The 20,032-nt window shown below is 32.6% G+C and overlaps 1 protein-coding gene across 1 annotated transcript in view; it reads right to left on the bottom strand.

Moving 5' to 3' along the window:
- ME1 (malic enzyme 1) overlaps positions 1-20,032 on the bottom strand; it is a 147,157-nt gene that overhangs the window by 101,901 nt on the left and 25,224 nt on the right. The window contains exon 3 of the mRNA XM_011364885.2: positions 18,500-18,649. Within this exon, the coding sequence (XP_011363187.1) occupies positions 18,500-18,649 (150 nt within the window). The remainder of the gene's footprint in view (positions 1-18,499; positions 18,650-20,032) is intronic.

Below are 20,032 nucleotides of genomic sequence, written 5' to 3'. Positions count from 1 at the left end.
ACATTTAAGTGAAAGATATTTTGATATGTCTATATTTTAAATATGCTGGAAACCACATTCCTTGCAGCCATTCAAATGTATGATAAAGTTGTTAGATGTCAAGTTAATAAAGGCAAAGCATGTGCAGTTTTTCAAAATTTTCTTAAGGGGTTTGCAAGCATAGTAATATGATGATCACTGATCTACAGTAATAAACATGCACATGAGTTTTCCTGGATGTTGACAGATGTGCCATCTTAGTTCACTATATGATGCAAAAGTTCAATGTTAAATAACAGTTGTTCCTAAATGTGACTGCCCATAAAACTGAGCAAAATCCTTAAACTAGTTGAGTGGCATACCAAAAATACCTGTATTTCAATAAAAGATTAGCAATGATTTTAGAATCTAAAAAATAGTTTCTACTATATTTAAGATGAAACATGAATTTTGAAAATTATTTTTTACTATTTCTAAACTGTTCTTATTAAGAATTTGTTCTTATTAAGAATTTGATTCCCATACATTGTGAATAGCTTCAAAATACCCGCAATGGTGTGGTTATACATTGGCCCATTTGTAATATGACATGAAGTAATGGAAAAAAAATTAGGTCCCTATCAAGAATGTCTCTTCAGAATGGGAAAAGAAAATGATTTGGCATTGATGAAATTACTACAATTACACGTAAGCATGCAACCGAAGACAAAAATATAGTTGTTGGAAATATTTAAATTTATCCTAATATTTGTCAGTCTATTGGCAATCCAAAGAATTTAAATCTTTTAAGCTCCAAAATACATAACTAACAAATTAGTTTAACAGGGAGAGGCAATAGGTTGGTGAAGAATTATTTGAAGAAAAATATTTAAAGCCTTTGGGATCTCGGCCATCTCTCTCCCTCAAGATCTTGCTAATTAACTATGTCACATGTTTATGTCTGGGAAAACAAAGGAATTGGTGCTTAGAAAGGATTTAAAAAAAAATCTGAAATAATGTTTTTAAGTTTCTGTTCTTATTTTTTTCTTTTAAACTAAAATAAAACCAAATAAATTAATAAATGTTTTCACTAAATAAAGGTTTGAGGCAATAACTGATACATTATAGATTCAGAAAAAACATGTAAGCATTCAAATCATAGAAAAATAACAAGCACAGAGATTCAGAAAGCAAACTTTACTGTTTTCTCTGGGCTGTAGGAGGCCACCCCATTCTGGAGAAGTAAGATGATATTTTTCTTAGAGAATATGGGCTTTCCACTTGGCCTGATGACTGTGTAAAACTTGGGCTTGCAAGACTCATTTAAACAGAATTAATACAACAGGGGGTGAGGAAAGCAAAGAAGTGGTCTAAAGAAAACTGCAATTGAGCACAAAATATAGACAAAGCCCAAGAATGAAAATAGAGTTAGTTCTCAATTCTTATAAAGGAAGTATACCACTGCATCTAATAAAGAAAAAGAAAAGGCATAGCATTTCTTCAATTCTGAGACAAATTTATCAAATGTATCTATATAAAAGACATTGACTGATATATTAAACATTGTTTCCAATATAAGTTTTAATAAAAGATACAGAAGAACCTTCTCTATCAGACATTTCTTTCTCATATGAACCTTGATAAACACAGAATATAAAAAGTTACAAATGCCTTTAAATCAGGGTGAATAAATCAAAAATAAAATTCACTAAGAATAGTTCGCTGTACTGCTAAAGTATCAAACTGGGAAGTGTATTCTCTGCTCAGATATTAATATTTGTCCACTGATTGGGAGGAAGTATGAGGGAAAGTTTTATATAAATTCAATGTGGCATTTAGCAGATACTCGAACAACAGAAATCCTTCATATAAAAGTTTCTTAAAATGACTCAACTAGCCTAATACATAAATTAAGACTCCCAGCAACTTATTCATCCGTTCTCCAACCACGAGGAATTCTTCCCATCATAGTCACTGGTGGTTTTCTCTGGGAAAGGAGTGAAGAAGATTGTCTTCTGGGATTGTTTTGGGTTTTTATTTATTTATTTTTGAGCATGTATCTCCTTCCAAATAAAAGAAGCTGTTTTTATATATATGTATGTATGCACATACACTCTTTAGTGTTGCTCATGTTATTGAGTTACATATACAGTGTTCAAATTACTTCCTTATTTATGTCACCAACAAAACGCATTTCATTGGTACAACTTCACATTTATTGAACTGTGTCCTCTATTTTGTTACATGAGAAACAATGACGAATAACAAAGGAAAAAAAAACCATGTTGCCATGTCCAAGACTTGGTATTAGGAATGTCTGTTAACCGCAAGATAATAAATTAGAAGCTGAATTTGATACAGAAATAATCTTTGCAAAAAGAAGTATGCAGCATCAGTATCTCATTTATCTTACTGGAAAAATTAGTGAGCTCATCTTATGTGAAAAAAGAGAACTCTCCAATAATAAATAGATTTTTTTCTGGGTGAGGGTTTCTTTGAGAAACTTTATATAGTTTAAATTATTGCTTAAAGTTAACACTTTCCATCTGTCTTCAGAAATACTTGTATTCCTTTGGAGGTACCAAATATAAAATACTGGTCGTGAGGCAGAATAACATATAAATTTCCTTTTTGTTCTATGAATAATTATAAAAACATGTTTTCAGTAATTCTTACATGAGTCTTGATTTGCTAACATCTAAGATCATTAATATTTGAAATATATAATTTTTATTTATATAGTTTTTTTGAAATCTTATAATCCTAAAAAATATGAGTTCATGAGTCATATGATACCTATCCTATTCTATTCTTATATTTTACTAAGTACATTTTATAACATTATAACTAACTACCTTCTAATTGTAACTACTGTAATTATAGCGTTAAACTAAGTTTCAGTACTTAGGATAATAAATTTCAGCTTTATAAGTTAAGAACTTGATATTTGAGAACTATAAGTACATCTGAACTTCAGATAAATCAGTTTTTAATTTCTGCTATATACCGCCTGTCAAAAGATACAGGTTTAAGAAAGATAATCTTATTTAAATATAACACAATATTCATTTTATAGATGAGGAAACTAAAGATCAGGAAATTTATGTTATCAATCCAACATCACATAGTTAATAAGAAGCAATGAAGAGATTAAAATCAAGCCTCTTCAGGTCCAAAATACATACTTTGTCATGCTCTACTGCCTATTTATCCACTCAACAAAGTCTGGTAGTTCTATATTTTGGAGTGGCGTTGAAGGATACAAAGGTGCTACCCTCAAAAAAAAGAGACAGAAAAGAAAGTCAGTTACTCTAAGTCAATGTGACATAGACTGAAAACACCTATGAGTTTGGAAGACATTCACCTTGGGATGGAGTGCCAGGTGTTAAGTATAAGAAAGGAGTAACAATGAAAGCAGAAGCAGGGAAAGGGGACAGCTTACAAAAATCCTTGAATGTCATGCTAAGGAGTTTGGATTTTATGATGGGGAAATGGGGAGGCATTCAATGACTTTAGTCAGGAAAGTGACATAATTACACATCACTTTTTGAAAATCCACTCTCTTTTGAAATGAAAACAGCCTAATCTAAGAGTGACATAGATATTAGATGAATGAGAGAGATTCAGTAGATAAATAAAAGGTAAAATCTGACAAGTCCCATAAAAGGAAAGGAAGAGAGAAAAATCTTGAATATCTCCAAGATGTCTCATTTGGATGACTCAGAGTAGACTGAATTGCACCTTACGAAGTTAAGAAAACTGGGGGACTGGAATGTTAGGCTGGGGAGTAACAAAATAAAAAGAAAATAGGACTCAGAAGAAAACAACATTAGAGAGCACTGACATTTTAGTGGGTGGAGTGAATCTCTGCATTTAGTTATACAAATTAAGAAGAAAATATGTTGAAGAGGGGAAATGTAGTAGGTTTAATTCATAGAAATAAAATGTAAAGCCAATGAATTCACAGGAGACATGAAGAGGAATATATGAAATATGGGGGACAAGGCTGCGGAAGTGTTTACATACTTGCAACCACAAGAATGAGATGAGCCAAGAACACAGCTGAAGTTAATCTCTGAGGAAGTAGAAGGCCCAGCTGGGACTAAACTGTTCGGACAGTTATAGAACTCCAACCCCACATTAATATTTTAATTTAAAAAATACGTGCACAGAGATGCGTTGGTGGCAGAGTAAAATATGGTTTAGCTGGCTCTTCCTTGAGGAGGAAGAAAAGGTTGGTCCAGGATGGATTTGTGCAGTGGACAAAAGAAAAGATCATAAGAGTATTGACCTGAGTTATACATGAACTGTATTAAGTCTGCAAGCTTGAGAAATTCTTAGGCAGCTGGTATTTTCAGGATCAGTGTAAATATACTAGGTGTTTCTATTCACGTCACCTCACCAACTGACAGATATCACTGCAGAACTAAGAGACTGTGGAATAATTCTCATGTGAATTGGTTACTGCTACTGGTGACTGTATTAGCTTATAGCCTTGCTTGATTTCCTTGCTCTAGATCCTAAGAGGATCAAATCCTCTGAAATTTATTAGTATTAATGGAAAGGGAGCCAACATTATAAATTATGCACAGTAACAGATTAACAATAACTAATAATGAAATAGAAGAATTCTAACAATGTATTATAATAAATTAAGTGAATATGATCTCTCTCTTTCTCACTCTCTCTCCCTCCCTCCAGTAATTTCATATTTTTCAGTTCGAACCTATATCTGAATCTGTGTAACCATCCCTTACGCAATAAATGGCTTGCTGTCACTCGTTTAAGAAGATCCCTTGCTGGAGTCTTTCTGCAGGCTCAATGCTTTCTGGCACAACATGTTGCTGACAATTGAAACACATTTCTGTTCATGTCTTTCTTCCACACATGTAATGGCTTTTCCATCTTAACTAAGCACTTACCATGTACTGTGGTTGCATCTTTTGCAGTTGGAGGTGTAACAGTGAAACAAGCATGAATTTCATTTACCTTCTTCACAATTTCAGATAGAAGATTCGTTCTTACCATACAGGTTAGCAACAACAAACGAATCTTTTCTTTATTAAGTCGAGAACTTTCACTTTTTCACTTAAAGGAAGCACTTTACAGCTTCTCTTTGGTATATACAAATTGGCAGCATTACTACTCTTATGCTTTGGAGCCATTATTAAGTAAAATAAGGGTGATTTGAATTGAAGCACTGAGATATCTCAATAGTTGATTTGACAACCAAGATGGCTACTGACTAATAGCAAGGAGCATATACAGCATGGAGACGCTGGGCAAAAGGATGATTCACATCCCTGGCAGGATGATGTAGATTTCATCACACTACTCAGAATGGTGCTCAATTTAAAACTTATAAACTGTTTATTTCTGAAAGTGAATATTTTCGGATCCTGACTTACCACAGGTTTCTAACTGAAACCGAGAAAAGCAAAACCCAAGGAGGGACGACTGTAACTTTTTAAAACTTTAACTAGATGCCATCATTCCTTTGCTTCAAATGCAGTGGCTCCTCAAACAGATTAAGAATAACAATGAGACTCTACCATGACCCACAAAAGTTCTGACTACTTCAAACTTCATCTCATGCCAAGCTCTCCACTTCTAGACTTTTTGAACATGCTATTTCCTCAGCTTCAAATGCTGCTTTTTTTCTTGGTTTTCGCAAGGTGACTTCTCATCCTTCAGTGTCAGCTTAAATACCATCTCCCTAGAGACACATCCCTGACTACAGTATGAAAAGAAATTCCCTTGTTATTCTTTATCACTATCCTCTGTTCATTTCCTTCACAATACAACAAGCTGTACTCATGTATTCCTTTGTTCACTTGAATATTACCTGTAAATTCCACAATGGCAGAAAATATGTCTTTTATTTACCTACATTCAGACCAGTAAAGTGTCTGGCATGCAGTAGGCATTCTATAAATTTCTGTTAAAGAAGGAAGTAGAGAAGAAATGATGAACACAGAAAACCATCAAAAAGGTTTTGAAGAATTGGCGGAGTTGGGAAGAAAACAAAGCAAGAACCTTCTGGAAGAACTTGGTTGTCAATGATGTTACTTGACAATTTCTAAAACTAGGTTTAAACGTGAAATTACTGCCAATAAATCAGTTAGTGTTAGAAACTTTTTAAAGTGAAAGCATATTTGAACAAGAGTCTATGAAGTATCTGTTAGGATTAAGCTCTTCTAGAAAACAATATATGAAATTCTTTATATGTAAACATTCTAGTATTTGAGAGAACAATTTTAATTAAATAACATATATGATTTTTAGCTTTTGCAAATCAGAACACATACTGGTCAATGAGAAAAGGTCCAAGAAGCTATCTAAAGAGTACTGCTTTCATGAACAACTCAGACCCAAAGAAGAAAACATAATCAATGTAAGATAAGAAGATTCAACCTTGGTCTGGGAAGATGTGATGGTTAATTTTATGTCAATTTGGCTAAGCATGGTAACCAGATATTTGGTTAAACATTATTCTAGATATTTCTGTGAAAATAATTTTTAAATGAGATTAACATTTACATTAGGAGAATCTGAGTAAGGCATATTACCCTCCATAATGTGATAGGCCTCATCCAATCAGCTGAGGGTTTCACTAGAAAAGTAACCTCTTCAAAGATGGAGTTCTACCAGGAGACTATTTTCAGAGTCAAACCACAGCAACAACTCTTTCCTAGGTCTCCAGTCAGTCAGCCTACCATGAAGATTTTGGACTTTTAGCCTCCACAATTGTGTGAACCAATTCCTTAAAATAAATCTTTCTCTTCTCTCTCTCTCACACACACACATACACACACACACAATTGTTTTTGTTTCTCTGTAGAACACTATCACAGAGGAGTAGAAGACAGAAAACACAAGTTCAGGTCCCAACTCTGGTACTTACTACCCAGGTGATATTGAGTTTCCTTGGAATGACTATTTTTAGTTATAAAATGAATGGGTTAAAAAAAATCAACAACTACCCAATGTTCATGATTCCATCTCCACACACCACGACTCAACTATTGTTTGCAAATAAATATGAACTGAAAATGTACATAAAAATAATTTTAGATAAGCTCTTCATTTATTAATTTTAAAACTAGTATTATGATACCAATTAAGTACAAATTAATAAATGTTGTTCTGATAGTTAAAATCCAGAGTACTTTTTTCCATGGTAGAAAACACGGGAAAGAATCCTAAGGTAACACTGAATTCATCAGACAGATGGCATTTATTTGGCAGACTGTCAATAAAAATTAACTTCTTCCATTAAAGGAAATAATATACTTACACATTTTCAGCTTTTAAAATAAATTACCTCATTTCATAATGAAATGTTTTATTTCACAAGGCAGTACTACTTTTTTAAAATATGTAAAATATGATATCTTCCAAATTATTACAAATGTCATTCAGCCACAAAACAATATACTGAAATTAGGATTTATAATGTTAAAAGAGAAATTTCTTTGCTCAGAAAGAAATGAAATCAATAACTTTCATGATTTATTTTAAGTAGGTAATTACAGCAGTTCCTCAATGTTGTTTTATTCAGCATCGTTTGTTTTAACATGATGTGCCAAAGGAACTTAACTGTTTCTATCAATTAGCCCATGGTAAAATTGGTTTCATTATGTCACAAAATCTATCAATGATGTTAAAATTGTACATAATTTGTAATTCTATCAAATATTTTATAAATCTTAAAATTTATACTATAAAATTAACTAGGATCAAATATCAACATTTTAGTTACATAAAAGAATTCTTAAACCATATTAAATAAAGATTATTGTGTCCAAAAACCTGATGAAAAGAAATCTTCAAATTTTCAAAACTATACCTAGAAAGCACGTAGAAAATTTTGAAAAAAATAATAAAAGCAAACTCTAACCTGGCTATTTCTCCTCAACTACTGGTTTGGGCAGCAGGGGCCTGTGGGGAAGGGTGGAAGCATTGCTTCAGAGAAAATTCTTCATAATAATTTCTCAACTAGCTAAACTGCAACTAAATTAAGGAAAACATATAAAAGTAAATGAGAGTTTAAAATCATACACAGAAAAGCTACGAAAACTAGAAATTAGATCAGAATGCGATTGTTTTAAATGAGAAAACATCAACATTAAACTTTTTATCCATTCAAACTGGAAGAATGCTGAAACTAAAACATTATAATCAGGATACAGCTGTGGAAACTGACATGTTTTAGTGTGTTTGTTTGGGGGATGAAGTAGGAATTCTGATGAGATGCATCATCAAATCACTTTAAATCTGTTTAAATAATTTATTTGAAAATCTATTTTTAAAATAATTCTTAAAATTGTGATTAAAAGTTCTTACTAAAAACCTGAATTAGAAAACACTGTTATTTGAAATGAGGTGTGAGTTAGCTATACTTTAAGAGATGTTCCAAATACCTGGAATTATTCATCTGTAGGCTGTTTTTTAAAAAATTCACAGTATATTCTAGTTAAAGGTGACCTTAGAATTCAATTATTTTTTAATCACACCCAATGCAAGAATCACATTAATTGTATGACCAATCATTATCCAAACAACATAAATATTTTCAATGATTAGGAATAAAGAAATCTATTCCAATGTCAATTAGATTACCAGAAATCTTCCTTCATGTTGAAGTTAAATCTATAGCCCTGTAATAACTTCCACCTACTGATTTTAGTTCTACATTCTAAGACTATATATACCATGCAAGTATACTCTTTTTTCACATGAAAGTCTTTTTAACTATATCCCTTAAAAGTCTTTTCTTTTAGGCTAAACATTTCTATTTCCCATGACTCTTTTTCATATAACAAGTTTTCAATAACTCTCACTGCTTTGATTACTCTTCTCTGGATATATCTCAGTTTGCTAATGACCTTTCAAAAATATGGCATCCAAAACTAAACATAGATGTGATCTGAGCATTTGACGCAAATCATTATTCTCTCTCTTTTTAAAAATTCTTTAGTTTTAGTAATGACAATGGGAGTTTATAATCCTTCTTTAAAATACATAATAATGCCCCAATTAATACGCTGTCATAAATATTACTTGAGATAAAACTTGGCATTTTTTCTTAATTCTCCATATGCTATGTGTAAACTTAAATTAAAACAACTGGGTGTGCCACACAGATTGTGTCAGTTATTTCTGGATCCTAAACTTAAATTTCCATTTAAGTTTTCACATCTATGTCTCTATATGAATATGGAGACTTGATGAACTGTTACTTTATACTTTTAAGGGTCTTTTACCGTAAAAGATATGTTTCACTGCCTTGCTAAAGAGATTTATATGTCTACATATAAATTTAGACAATCCTTAGTTTTGATATGAAGAATAAATGTTTAACTCATACATTTTTTCCATTCTTCAAATTTTTCCTAATTAAGGCAATACTTAGGAAAGAAGATAGTTTGGTATTTTAAACTACTTCTGGGCACACACTGAATTTCTAGTACTTAAGACAGAGGATACTCTTCCGCACTGCTATTTAACAAAAGTCACATATACATTTTCATAAATGTAACATTTAGTCTACTCAGAAAAAAACAGTTAACTTGAATTAATTAGTAGTTCAGGAAATCATCTAAATCTCTATAATAAATGAAAATCAACTTTTTGCAAATAAGCATTTCTAAAAAAATCAATTGAAGATACAGACTTGAAATAGTCCAGACAGTTCATCTAACTTGTATCATGTCTTTTTTTAAAAAATTCTACTGTCTAATGCTTTTGTCATATTTTAAAATAGGATAGATAAGTTAGCGCGACATCAGAAGCATGGCAGAGAGAGGGATCTCACTGGATCTCCCCCTTTAAATTAAAAATAAGCTGAACATCTAAAAGTCAACAAATAACAGCTAACCTGCATACAAGCATGTCTTAGTGAGTGATCTGTGCATAAGAGCTTCAAAAGGTTGGAACTGTGAAAGGCTTGGGGGTAGATTAGGAGGAACAAAGAGGCTGCCACACACAGCCAGAGCTCCCTGCAGGAGGAGGGGAAGGGAAGAAATCGAGGCTGGTTCCCCCAAAAGCCCTGTCTGAGGGATCAGTGAGCTCCACGCAGCGGAGCCAGGGATCAGAGCAAAAGGTGCAGAGGGGCAACAGCTGCATCTTAGCAGCCGCAGCTGCAAAGCAGGAGGCTGACACAGGGCCTAGTAGCAACGTCCACCTACCAACCCAGAGCATGCCCTCCCTCCACCCCATATCTTCCCAGATCCAGAACCATGGAGCCCCAGGAGAATCTGCACAACTGGTACTGTAACAAAAACCAAGGCTGGTACCACAGACATGGGCTAGGACCAAGGGTAGCTGGTTGCAGTTTGAATATTCAGTAAATCAGCCAGAGAGATCAAAAGCATTAGTAGCCTCAAAGCAGAGATCCAAGAGAGGTGGATGCCAGCTACTGGAAATCAAAAGAAAAACACCTTCTTAGCAACAAGCTAAAGAAAGGCCTCTATATAATAAATCTTCTTACTGGAAAAAAGCAGAGTATACTCCTGTTACTGCCCAGGCAGAGAAATAGTCCAACAGACACTATGGACAACCAAGGTGACAAGGCAGCTCAGAAAGAGAAAAATCTTCAGAAAATGAGCTCGAAGACATATAAATATGTAATTTAAATGACAGAGATTCCAGGACTGTACTAATGAGAAAACTCAAGGAGATAAAAGACATCTGATCGATAATTCCAAGAGCTTGGAACCAAAACAGACCAACAAAATGAGTTTTCTGGCAGAGTCTGAAACCCTGAAAAGGAACCAAATAGAACTTCTAAAGACAAAGAATATATTAAAAGAGATGAAGAATAAAATAGCAAGCTTAGGAAATGGAGCTGACCAGATGGAGGAAAGAATCAGTGATATCAAAGACAGAAATCTAGAAATGACTCAGAAGGAAGAAAAGAGAGACCTGAGAATGAAAAAAAAAAAAAAAGGGCTATTCAAGAACTATCTGACACTATCAGGAAAAGCAACATAAAAATAATGGGTATACCAGAAGGAGAAGAAGAGGAGAAGGGAACAGAGAACATATTCAAGTAGTTGATGAGAATTTCCCAATTCTAAGGAATGAGCTGGTTCTTCGAATCCAAGAAGTTACAACATCCAATTATTTCAACCTAAAAGGCCTTCTCCAAGACACATTATACCAAAATTGTCAAAAATTAATGATAAAGAAAGAATTTTCAAAGCAGCTAGAGAAAAGAAGACAGTAACCTATAAAGGAAAATCTATTACACTATCTTCGGACTTCTCAAAACAAACTTTACAAGCAAGAAAGGAGTGGAACCAAATATTCACACTATTAACTGAAGAGAATTACCAGCCAAGAATATATTCAGCAAAGCTTCCCTTTAGATATGGAGAAATAAAGACCTTTATAGACATACAAAAGTTGAGGAAATTTTCCCCTACAAGGCCTGCATTACAGGAAATATTGAAAGGGGTCAGCCCATCTGAAACAAAATGACAAAAAAAAAATACAATTATGAGTAAGACAACTAGTAGATAGACAATGCATGATATTGCAAATCTTATTAATAACAGGGTATTATAAGCTTAAATATTAAGAAGATAAATGTGATTGCAAGTTAGAAATGAATGTTCAGCATACATTGGGACAATCTGAGATCACAATAACAGAAAATAAGAGAGAGCAAAGATCCAAATTCGCAAAGAGGAATGGAGATAAGGCACATGCAGAAGAAAATAGACAACTGTATATACATAACTATCCTTTAAATAATGGTAACCACACACCAAAAATTCAGAACTGAAGTATATAACATAAAACAGGAAGGACCAGAGGGAAAATCCATAAAACCCTACCAAAAGAAAAAAAACAGAGAAACACGAGGACAAAAAAGCAATGGACACACTGAGCTACCAGAAAGCAAAAGATAAAATGGCTACAGGAAAACCTGGTATTTCAATAATCACCCTAAATGTAAATGGACTGAACTCAGCAATAGAAACGCACATAGTAGCAGATTGGATTGAAAAACAAAATCTGACCTTCAAGAGACACACCTCAGTTCCAAAGAAAAATATACACACAAAGTGAAAGGGTGGAAAATGACAACCCAAGCAAATGGCATTCAGAGAAAAGTGGATGTAGCTGTACTTTTATCGGACGAAATAGTCTTCGAGATAAAAAAGGTAAAGGGAGATACTGAGGGACACTTCATAATGAGAAAGGGAACCATGTATCACAAAGACAACACTTATTAATATCTATGCTCCCAATCAGGGAGCCCCAAAATATATAAAGCAGTTACTAACAGACTTAAAAGGAGAAACTGACCAAAACACTACCACAGTAGGGAACCTAAATACCCCACTGTCAGATATGGACAGATCGTCCAAACAGAAAATCAATAAGGAAATAACGTCTTTAAATGACACAATAGACCAATTGGACATAATTGACATTTACAGAGCCTTTCATCCCAAAACAGCTGGACATAATTGACATTTACAGAGCTTTTCATCCCAAAACAGCTGCTATACATTTTTCTGTAGTGTACATGAAGCATTCTCAAGGACTGACTGCATGCTGGGACACAAAACTAGCCTCAGCAAATATAAGAGAACTGAAATCGCACCAACCCTATTCTCTGATCATAAGGCTTTGAAGTTGGAAATCAACTGTAAAAAGAAAGCGGGATGAACCACAAATACGTGGACATTAAACAACATGCTACTGAAGAATAACTGGGTCATAGAAGAAATAAAAAGATCAAAAGATAAGTAGAAAGAAATGAAAAAGAAAGAACAACATATCAAAACTTTTGGGACACAGAAAAAGCAGTAATAAGAGTAAAGTTCATATCATTACAGGCCTATCTCAAAAAACGAGAAAAAGAACAAATGAAACCCTAAATCATCAGAAAGAAGGAAATAATCAAAATTAGAGCAGAATTAAATAAAATTGAAAACAAAAAGACAATAGAAAAAATAAATGCAACAAAGAGCTGGTTCTTTGAGAAGGTTAATCAAATTGACAAACCCCTGGTTAGAGTCACTAAACAAAAAAGAGAAAGGACACAAACAAAATCAAGAATGAAGGAGACAAAGTTATGACAGATACTGCAGAAATACAAAGGGTCATACAAGAACACTATGAAAAATTGTTTGACACCAAATTTAATAACCTAGAAGATATGGACAAGTTCTTAGAAATATACAAACCTCCTAGACTTAATCATGAAGAACTGGGAAATCTAAATAGACCTTTGAGCAGTATGGAAATTGAAATAATCATCAAAAACCTACCAAAAAGTAAAAGTTCAGGATCTGTGATTCTACCAAACATTCAAAGAAGATTTAATACCTATTCTCCTCAAACTCTCAAAAAATCGAAGAGGAGGCAATACTTCCCAACTCATTTTATGAGGCCAATATTACCCTGATACCAAAACCTGGTAAAGATAACACAAAAAAAGAAAACTACAGACCAATATCTCTCATGAACACAGATGCAAAAATCCTAAATAAGATACCAGCGAACTGAATACAGCAACATATTAAAAAGATTATATACCACAATCACTAAATGTAGAAAAACTATTTTAGTATTTTGTTTTCGTTCATCTTAATGTTTCCTTTTATGCACTGCCCTAAGAATTTTCCAAGAAAGAATAAAACTAAAAAAATAAAACATCTTAATGAATTATTCTCTTTGACAATTAGTCTTACTGTTAATCTTCATCACTGTCAAAATCAAAACAGATACTATTTATGAGCATATATAATGTAACTTAAATACTAGGAGCTTTAAATACATTACCTACTAACTTCCAAGTCCATACATTTAAATATCTACTAGACACCCCCTACTTGGAAGTCCCAAAGACATTTAAAACTCAACACGTCCTGAAAAGAACTTTCTATCTCCCTTACAAACATATTCCATTATTCTTAAACTTGGTGAATGGTAGGTACCATCATCCATTTAGTCATCAAGAAACCTGAGAGCTATAATATTAGTTGTAATAACAACTACTTGGGAATAGCTACTATGTGCCAAGAATTATGCTAGGTATATTATCTATATTAAATCTAATCCTCCAAAAACTTGAAAAAAAATAGGTATTATTCTGTGAAATCTTACAGTAAAGAATCCTGTTTAATTTTAGTTAATTCAGGCTCTCTCCAATTATTTGAGCACTGACACTTTTTTAACCATAACTTTTGGGAAACCAATCAATGGTACAAGTTGTATCAGACTTTGTAAAGCTTTTTTAAAACTCATCAACAAACTACTGTATTACCTCATTCTTTTTGCAAAACTCATAGCCGTAAATTACTGTATAAAGATGAGTAGTTGAAAGGAGTATAATATGTGTTTAAAGTTGTACTGTCTATATTTAATTAAAATTTTACTTTCTCACTGCCTGATTCCTTGGCATAATTACAATTTCTTTCAGATCTATTATTTATGAGAATTTACCTGTTAGAATAACATGCTTAAACAGTAGGAGAAATAAAGGATGTTATCAATACTTTATGGTTTTCTATGTGAGTAGATGAATAGAGTAATATTAAGTTACTATTTCTATGAGGTAGCAAACAACATATATTAATTCAGCAGCACCAACCAGGCACTAAGCCTAAATAGGATGAGAAATACAGTAATTTATAAAATATGATCCCTTCTCTATAAAGGCTTTCAATCTAGTTAGGACTAAATGAATAGTAAAATGCCAACAAAAAAGACTGAGAGTACTTTCATAGAACATTAGAAATATCAAAAGTAGGAATGTGATTTATTGCAAATGGCATGATAAAATTATATGTAGCTAATAAAAACTCATAAGAGATGGGAGATGATTCTTGGAAAATGCAATGTAAAATATATCAGGTAGAAATATTTCAAAAGAAATAATAGAAATCTGCTTTAGCTGTCTTTTACATATACCTGTATTATTAGTTTTCACAAAACATTTCTTTTAAAAAAGAGTCACAGAATACAAGTTATTTCAGTAACACAGAAAACTCAGAAAACTCAGTATTCTGCAAAAAATACAAAGAATTGTTTCTAGTTTCTAAAACTCACACCCCTATCAGCCACAATTAGGTATGCTAACATAAGTATATTGTACTACCATATATTGGATCTGCAAAAACTAAAATGTTACGGGTACATGGAAACAAGATAAATCAAGCAAGCTCAACACTGTTCTTAAAAAATGATTATCCATGATATCGTGAAAAACCCACAGAAAGTATCTATGCCAAAGAAAACAGAAAATCCATACAAAACCAATAAATGGATATTCCAGCATGTTAGGAAAAAATATATTCCAGCATCCTTTTTCCATACCTTAGAAAAAAAAATTGGCAGTAGAGGTACTCACGTAAGAATTTATTTTTGGATATCTAGCCAGATTGTAATGTCATATTCAAAATGAAAAATAAATATCTAGTCATAGAAAAACATCAGATCATTAAGATATATTAAAAAGCATGAGATCAAAAGATATACTTGTTTGCAACTGTTATTATACTCAGTACTTGTACTATTAACCCTTAATTTTCATTTATTATGCTAATTGCTACTGCTAAATCCACAAACTAAATATAAGTATAGTCCTCCTGTTCACTTCCTGAATGTCTTAGAACACCTGCTATTGCAGTAGGAAAGGTTTAAATAGACATTTGTAAATTCTGGCTTAAAAATAAAAAAGTATAGTGCATATGTTAATGACACCTGGAAGATCCATCATTATTATTCAAAGATAATCACAGTTTCCTTTCTAATTAAATACAAAGTCTAAATTTATATCACATAACACATTACAAACAAGTTCCTTTTTTCTAATTATGGGAGAATCCATGAGAATTATTCTACTAAACAATTTCAAAATCATCAAAAGTTTAACAAAATATACATATTAAAAATAAATGTGACAGGAAACTGCCATAAAGAGATCATACAGAAATTATTTTAGAAATTTTACTTTTTCTGTGAGAAAAGCATTCCTCTCTTAAATTTCAAATACTGTGGAAAAACTGAATAATACAAAAAATACCTCCACCGAGATTCAACATTTGACAGCATTTTGCCATACTCTCCTACCTCTTACCCCACTTCCTCCCCGCCTCATGGTTTTCTTCCCCTCTGTCTAGCTAGCTAGCTACCTACCTGTGTACCTAACTTATTTGTTTCCAATAAAGCCTCCTATAATCAAATACATTAATAGTTCTAAAGAAAAACAATGACATTAAGTCAGGTAAAGACTATAAATATTCATATATAAATTCAGTTCAAGTTTTGCCACCACATAGACTTAGATAGATCAGGTTTTCTCCCAAATGAGATTTTTTTTAATGTTTTGGTTTTCAAAGTTTTAGATTTAAAAAATGTGAATAAAGGATGATGGTCTATAGTATAATCCTATGTTACAGAGAAGGAAACTGAAGCGCGGAAAGATTAAATAATTTATTCGAGAATAAAACAAATAAACCCAGTAAGTAAAACAGGCAGTCCAGAGCCCATGCGTTTCACCACTGCTCTAGGAAGCCTCCAATCCAACAGAAAATCCTTGTGACTTTCTTTTTCTTTATCTTGAATCTGAACTCTTACCCCTAATTCTACTGCTATCCCCCTAATCTGAGCCACCATCATTGGGTTTACTGCAATAGCCTGCTAAACAGGCTACCTGATTCTTCTACCCATTTAACTAACAGTAATGTTCTGTAATGTTCAGCCAATGTTCTTTATAATAGCCTACAAGAAACTACAGGTCTTGTACATTCTTATTTATCTTACATCTATGACCTCATCTACTACTCTTCCCCTCTCTCACTCCACTCCAGCCACACTGGTCTCTATGCTACTCCTGGTCTCCAGGCATGTTCCCACTTAGGGCTCTGGCACTGACTATTCTCCTGCCTACCACATGTCTCCCCTTGTATCCACATGACTAGCCTTCTCACTCCTCCCAGATGATCTTCCAATAAGGCCTACATTATTGCTATTTAAAATTGTAACTGCCCCCCACCCCCACCCCGCTAAAGCAACTGACACTCTGGATCCCCTTTTCCCTGCTCTAATCTTTTATTCTCCATAACACTTAGTACCTTCAAACACACTAGACAACCTACTTATTTTTTATTTCCCTGTCTGTCTCTTCTGCTCTTAGATTTATACGTATATCAATGTATCTCAAGCCCTTAGAAAATCATCTAGTACATAGTAAGTGCTCAAAAATAATGGCTATCGAGATTTCTGTGTCAACTTCAACTCAAAAATGCTTTTTTTGAGATAAGCTCTTCCACATTTCTTATGGTTGTAAGCATTTCTCAGTATCTAATAGAAAAGTAAGAATTTCAATAAATATGCTTAAATATTTTATATTTTAAAACAGCCAAGTTTTAAAATAGCTGGTTTATGCAATTATATTTTTATTAAGATTCTTTCCTTATGTATATTTTATAGAAATAGAGAGATGTTAAGTATCACTCAGAGAAAACAATAAGATAAAAAAGTTTATACAGCATGATTCCTTCTATAAGGAACACAGTATGAATTTATGTGTATCAGAATTTTGGTATGATGATATAAGGTATTTTTAAAATATTTCATCCTTCTGTATATTTGCATTTTCTCATTTTTCAATAATAAATATCTATTATTTCTATGATTAAAAAATATACTCTATTACCCCAAAAATATTCATCACAATACATTTACCAGCTAAATTCTAACTCTTGTTCTCCTAACTCTTCTTTTCTTTATACAATGGGTAATGTGACACAAGTATGCTAAATATTACCACTACATCCATCTATCTATGTGAAATCCACATATTCAATCTAACTTCCAGATATTACCTCTGAAATACTCTTTTCAATGACAGTACTTCTAATAGGCTTTTATATTTGTGGTATAATCTTATAAACATTTCTTTTTATCTTTAAAATCAGAACTTTACGTAGCTCAAATATATTCAACTTAAACTTTTGCTGTTGCTGGTGTTAAAAGTATTAATATTTATTTCAATTGTTCCTTGCTTCAAAAATATTTAAAGTAATATAATGAATAAAGTAAAGCTACAGATTCAGAAAAATTGTATTCTATTTTTATTCATCTTTCAAGGTGACTACTATTTCACTTAAGGGAAATCAACAAAAGAGCTACTTTAAAGCCAACTCTGAATTTAAAAAATAATATTCTATTTTCAGAAAAATTTGGAATCTTCAATTTGTAAAACACATACATAATAGTGGTAATTAACATCTCAAAGATAAGTTTAATTATGATAAATTATTCTTTCCAAATAAAAACAAATTCACTGATTATCTATAAAAAGAAATCTAAATTGGTTTTAAATATTTTCTCATGACCTTAAATCAAGAAAGAAAATATTTTTTAATGTTATATATGTTTATAGTCCATGTTCTTTTAAATAAAGTTTGATTTAGATTTTCCAAAATTCAATTCAATATTTTTCTAATTATTGCAAAACCTTTATAAAAAATAAAGACATGACAAGTTATATTTAAAATAAAAGTTCACATACCTTGGCTTCCGAAATATTAAACTATATTGCTGGCAAGCCAGACCCACAGTGGGGGTATAAACAATAGGCATGAACTTCTCAATGTCAAACATTAGCACTCTATAAAAGAGCTTTTCATTTCTATCTTGAAGATCCATTAAGAGAAGATACCTGTGGAAATTTGACATAATGAGGTCTATAGTCCAACAAAGTCATGAAATGGCTGCTTAGAAATCAAATTAAACATTTTTCGACAAAGTATGAAGTATTTTTTAGGTCACATAGGAAACACTTGATCAAAAAAGACTTTAGAAATGTTCTTAAACACCACAAAGAATGAAAAACCATAAACTAGTGTCATTCAAACATTAAAATCATGACACTGAAATAGCAGTTTTATTTAATATGTGAAAGACTTTATTCCTGTTTAAAAATGAAAGACAGATGAAAATACCACTATAGCTTAAGCATTAACTTAGTAAGTAAATACAAAGACTTCATTTTTTAACTTGCAGTGCTAAATAACCAAGGGAAATAACAAAACAGAAAATAAGGAATGTAACATCAACTTTAAAAATTACTAAGGTAGACACATTCAAGAGACTTTTATTATTGTTTGTATCAAATGGTCTTTTTCTTTCTAGAGGCATTTCTGACCCAGAGTTATCTTTCTACAATTAACCTTATGATGTTACTTACAACCTTCAACGGGTTATAGAATAAAAGTCAAACTGCTTGGTACAACTTAAAAAAAATCTTTCAAATTGTATTTAACAATCTTACATGCCTTTTTGGACTGATTCTCATTGCCTGGAATAGCTGAAAATGCATAGGACTTGGTGCCAGAGATACGGAATTTTAATGCTCGGCAAATGGATGGTTTTACCAACCCAAAACATTAACATTTGGGAAGAAGGTGCTGACTTTTAGACACGCTAAAATTGATTTGATGTCTGTTATCATTTTTAACCCAATGATCAATTCTCATACCTCACCTTATTTTACTTATCAGAACATTTTACACAAGTGGTAGTCCCTAGAGCTCAATAGTTGACTCTAGGCCATCATATTCTCTTGGTTTTCCTTCTACCTCATTGGTTTTTCCATTTCTTTACTGTTTTTTCTTCTTCTATGAAAGCTCTCTAAAACTCATGTCTAATATATTAGGAAATTATGTTGGCTTTACCTTCAACATATATTCAAAATCTAAACACCTGCATCACTACTACCCCAGATCTGCATTGCCATCATCTCTTGCTTGGATTATTTTAATAGTCTCCTAAATACTCTTCCAGCATATTCTGTCCTCACCATTGCAGCCAGTCCTATTGAAATATAGCTCGGACCATGTTGATTTTCTGTTCAAAACTTTGAATGGCTTCCCTTTTCATTCAGAATAACAACAAAAGACCTTTAGTGGCCTTCGAAGCCGTACATAATCTGTCCTCTATTACCTCACTAACTTCCTCTTCCAACCTACCATTCTTCCCCTCATTCTGCTCCAGACACAGGTCTCCCTGCTGATCCTTGAACATACCAGCTAAAGAACATTGT

This window comes from Pteropus vampyrus, unplaced genomic scaffold (genome assembly GCF_000151845.1).
Source record: "Pteropus vampyrus isolate Shadow unplaced genomic scaffold, Pvam_2.0 Scaffold102, whole genome shotgun sequence".
Classification (NCBI taxonomy): Eukaryota; Metazoa; Chordata; class Mammalia; order Chiroptera; family Pteropodidae; genus Pteropus; species Pteropus vampyrus.
Note: the sequence above shows the minus strand (reverse complement) of the source record. Positions and strands in the feature narration are given on the sequence as shown.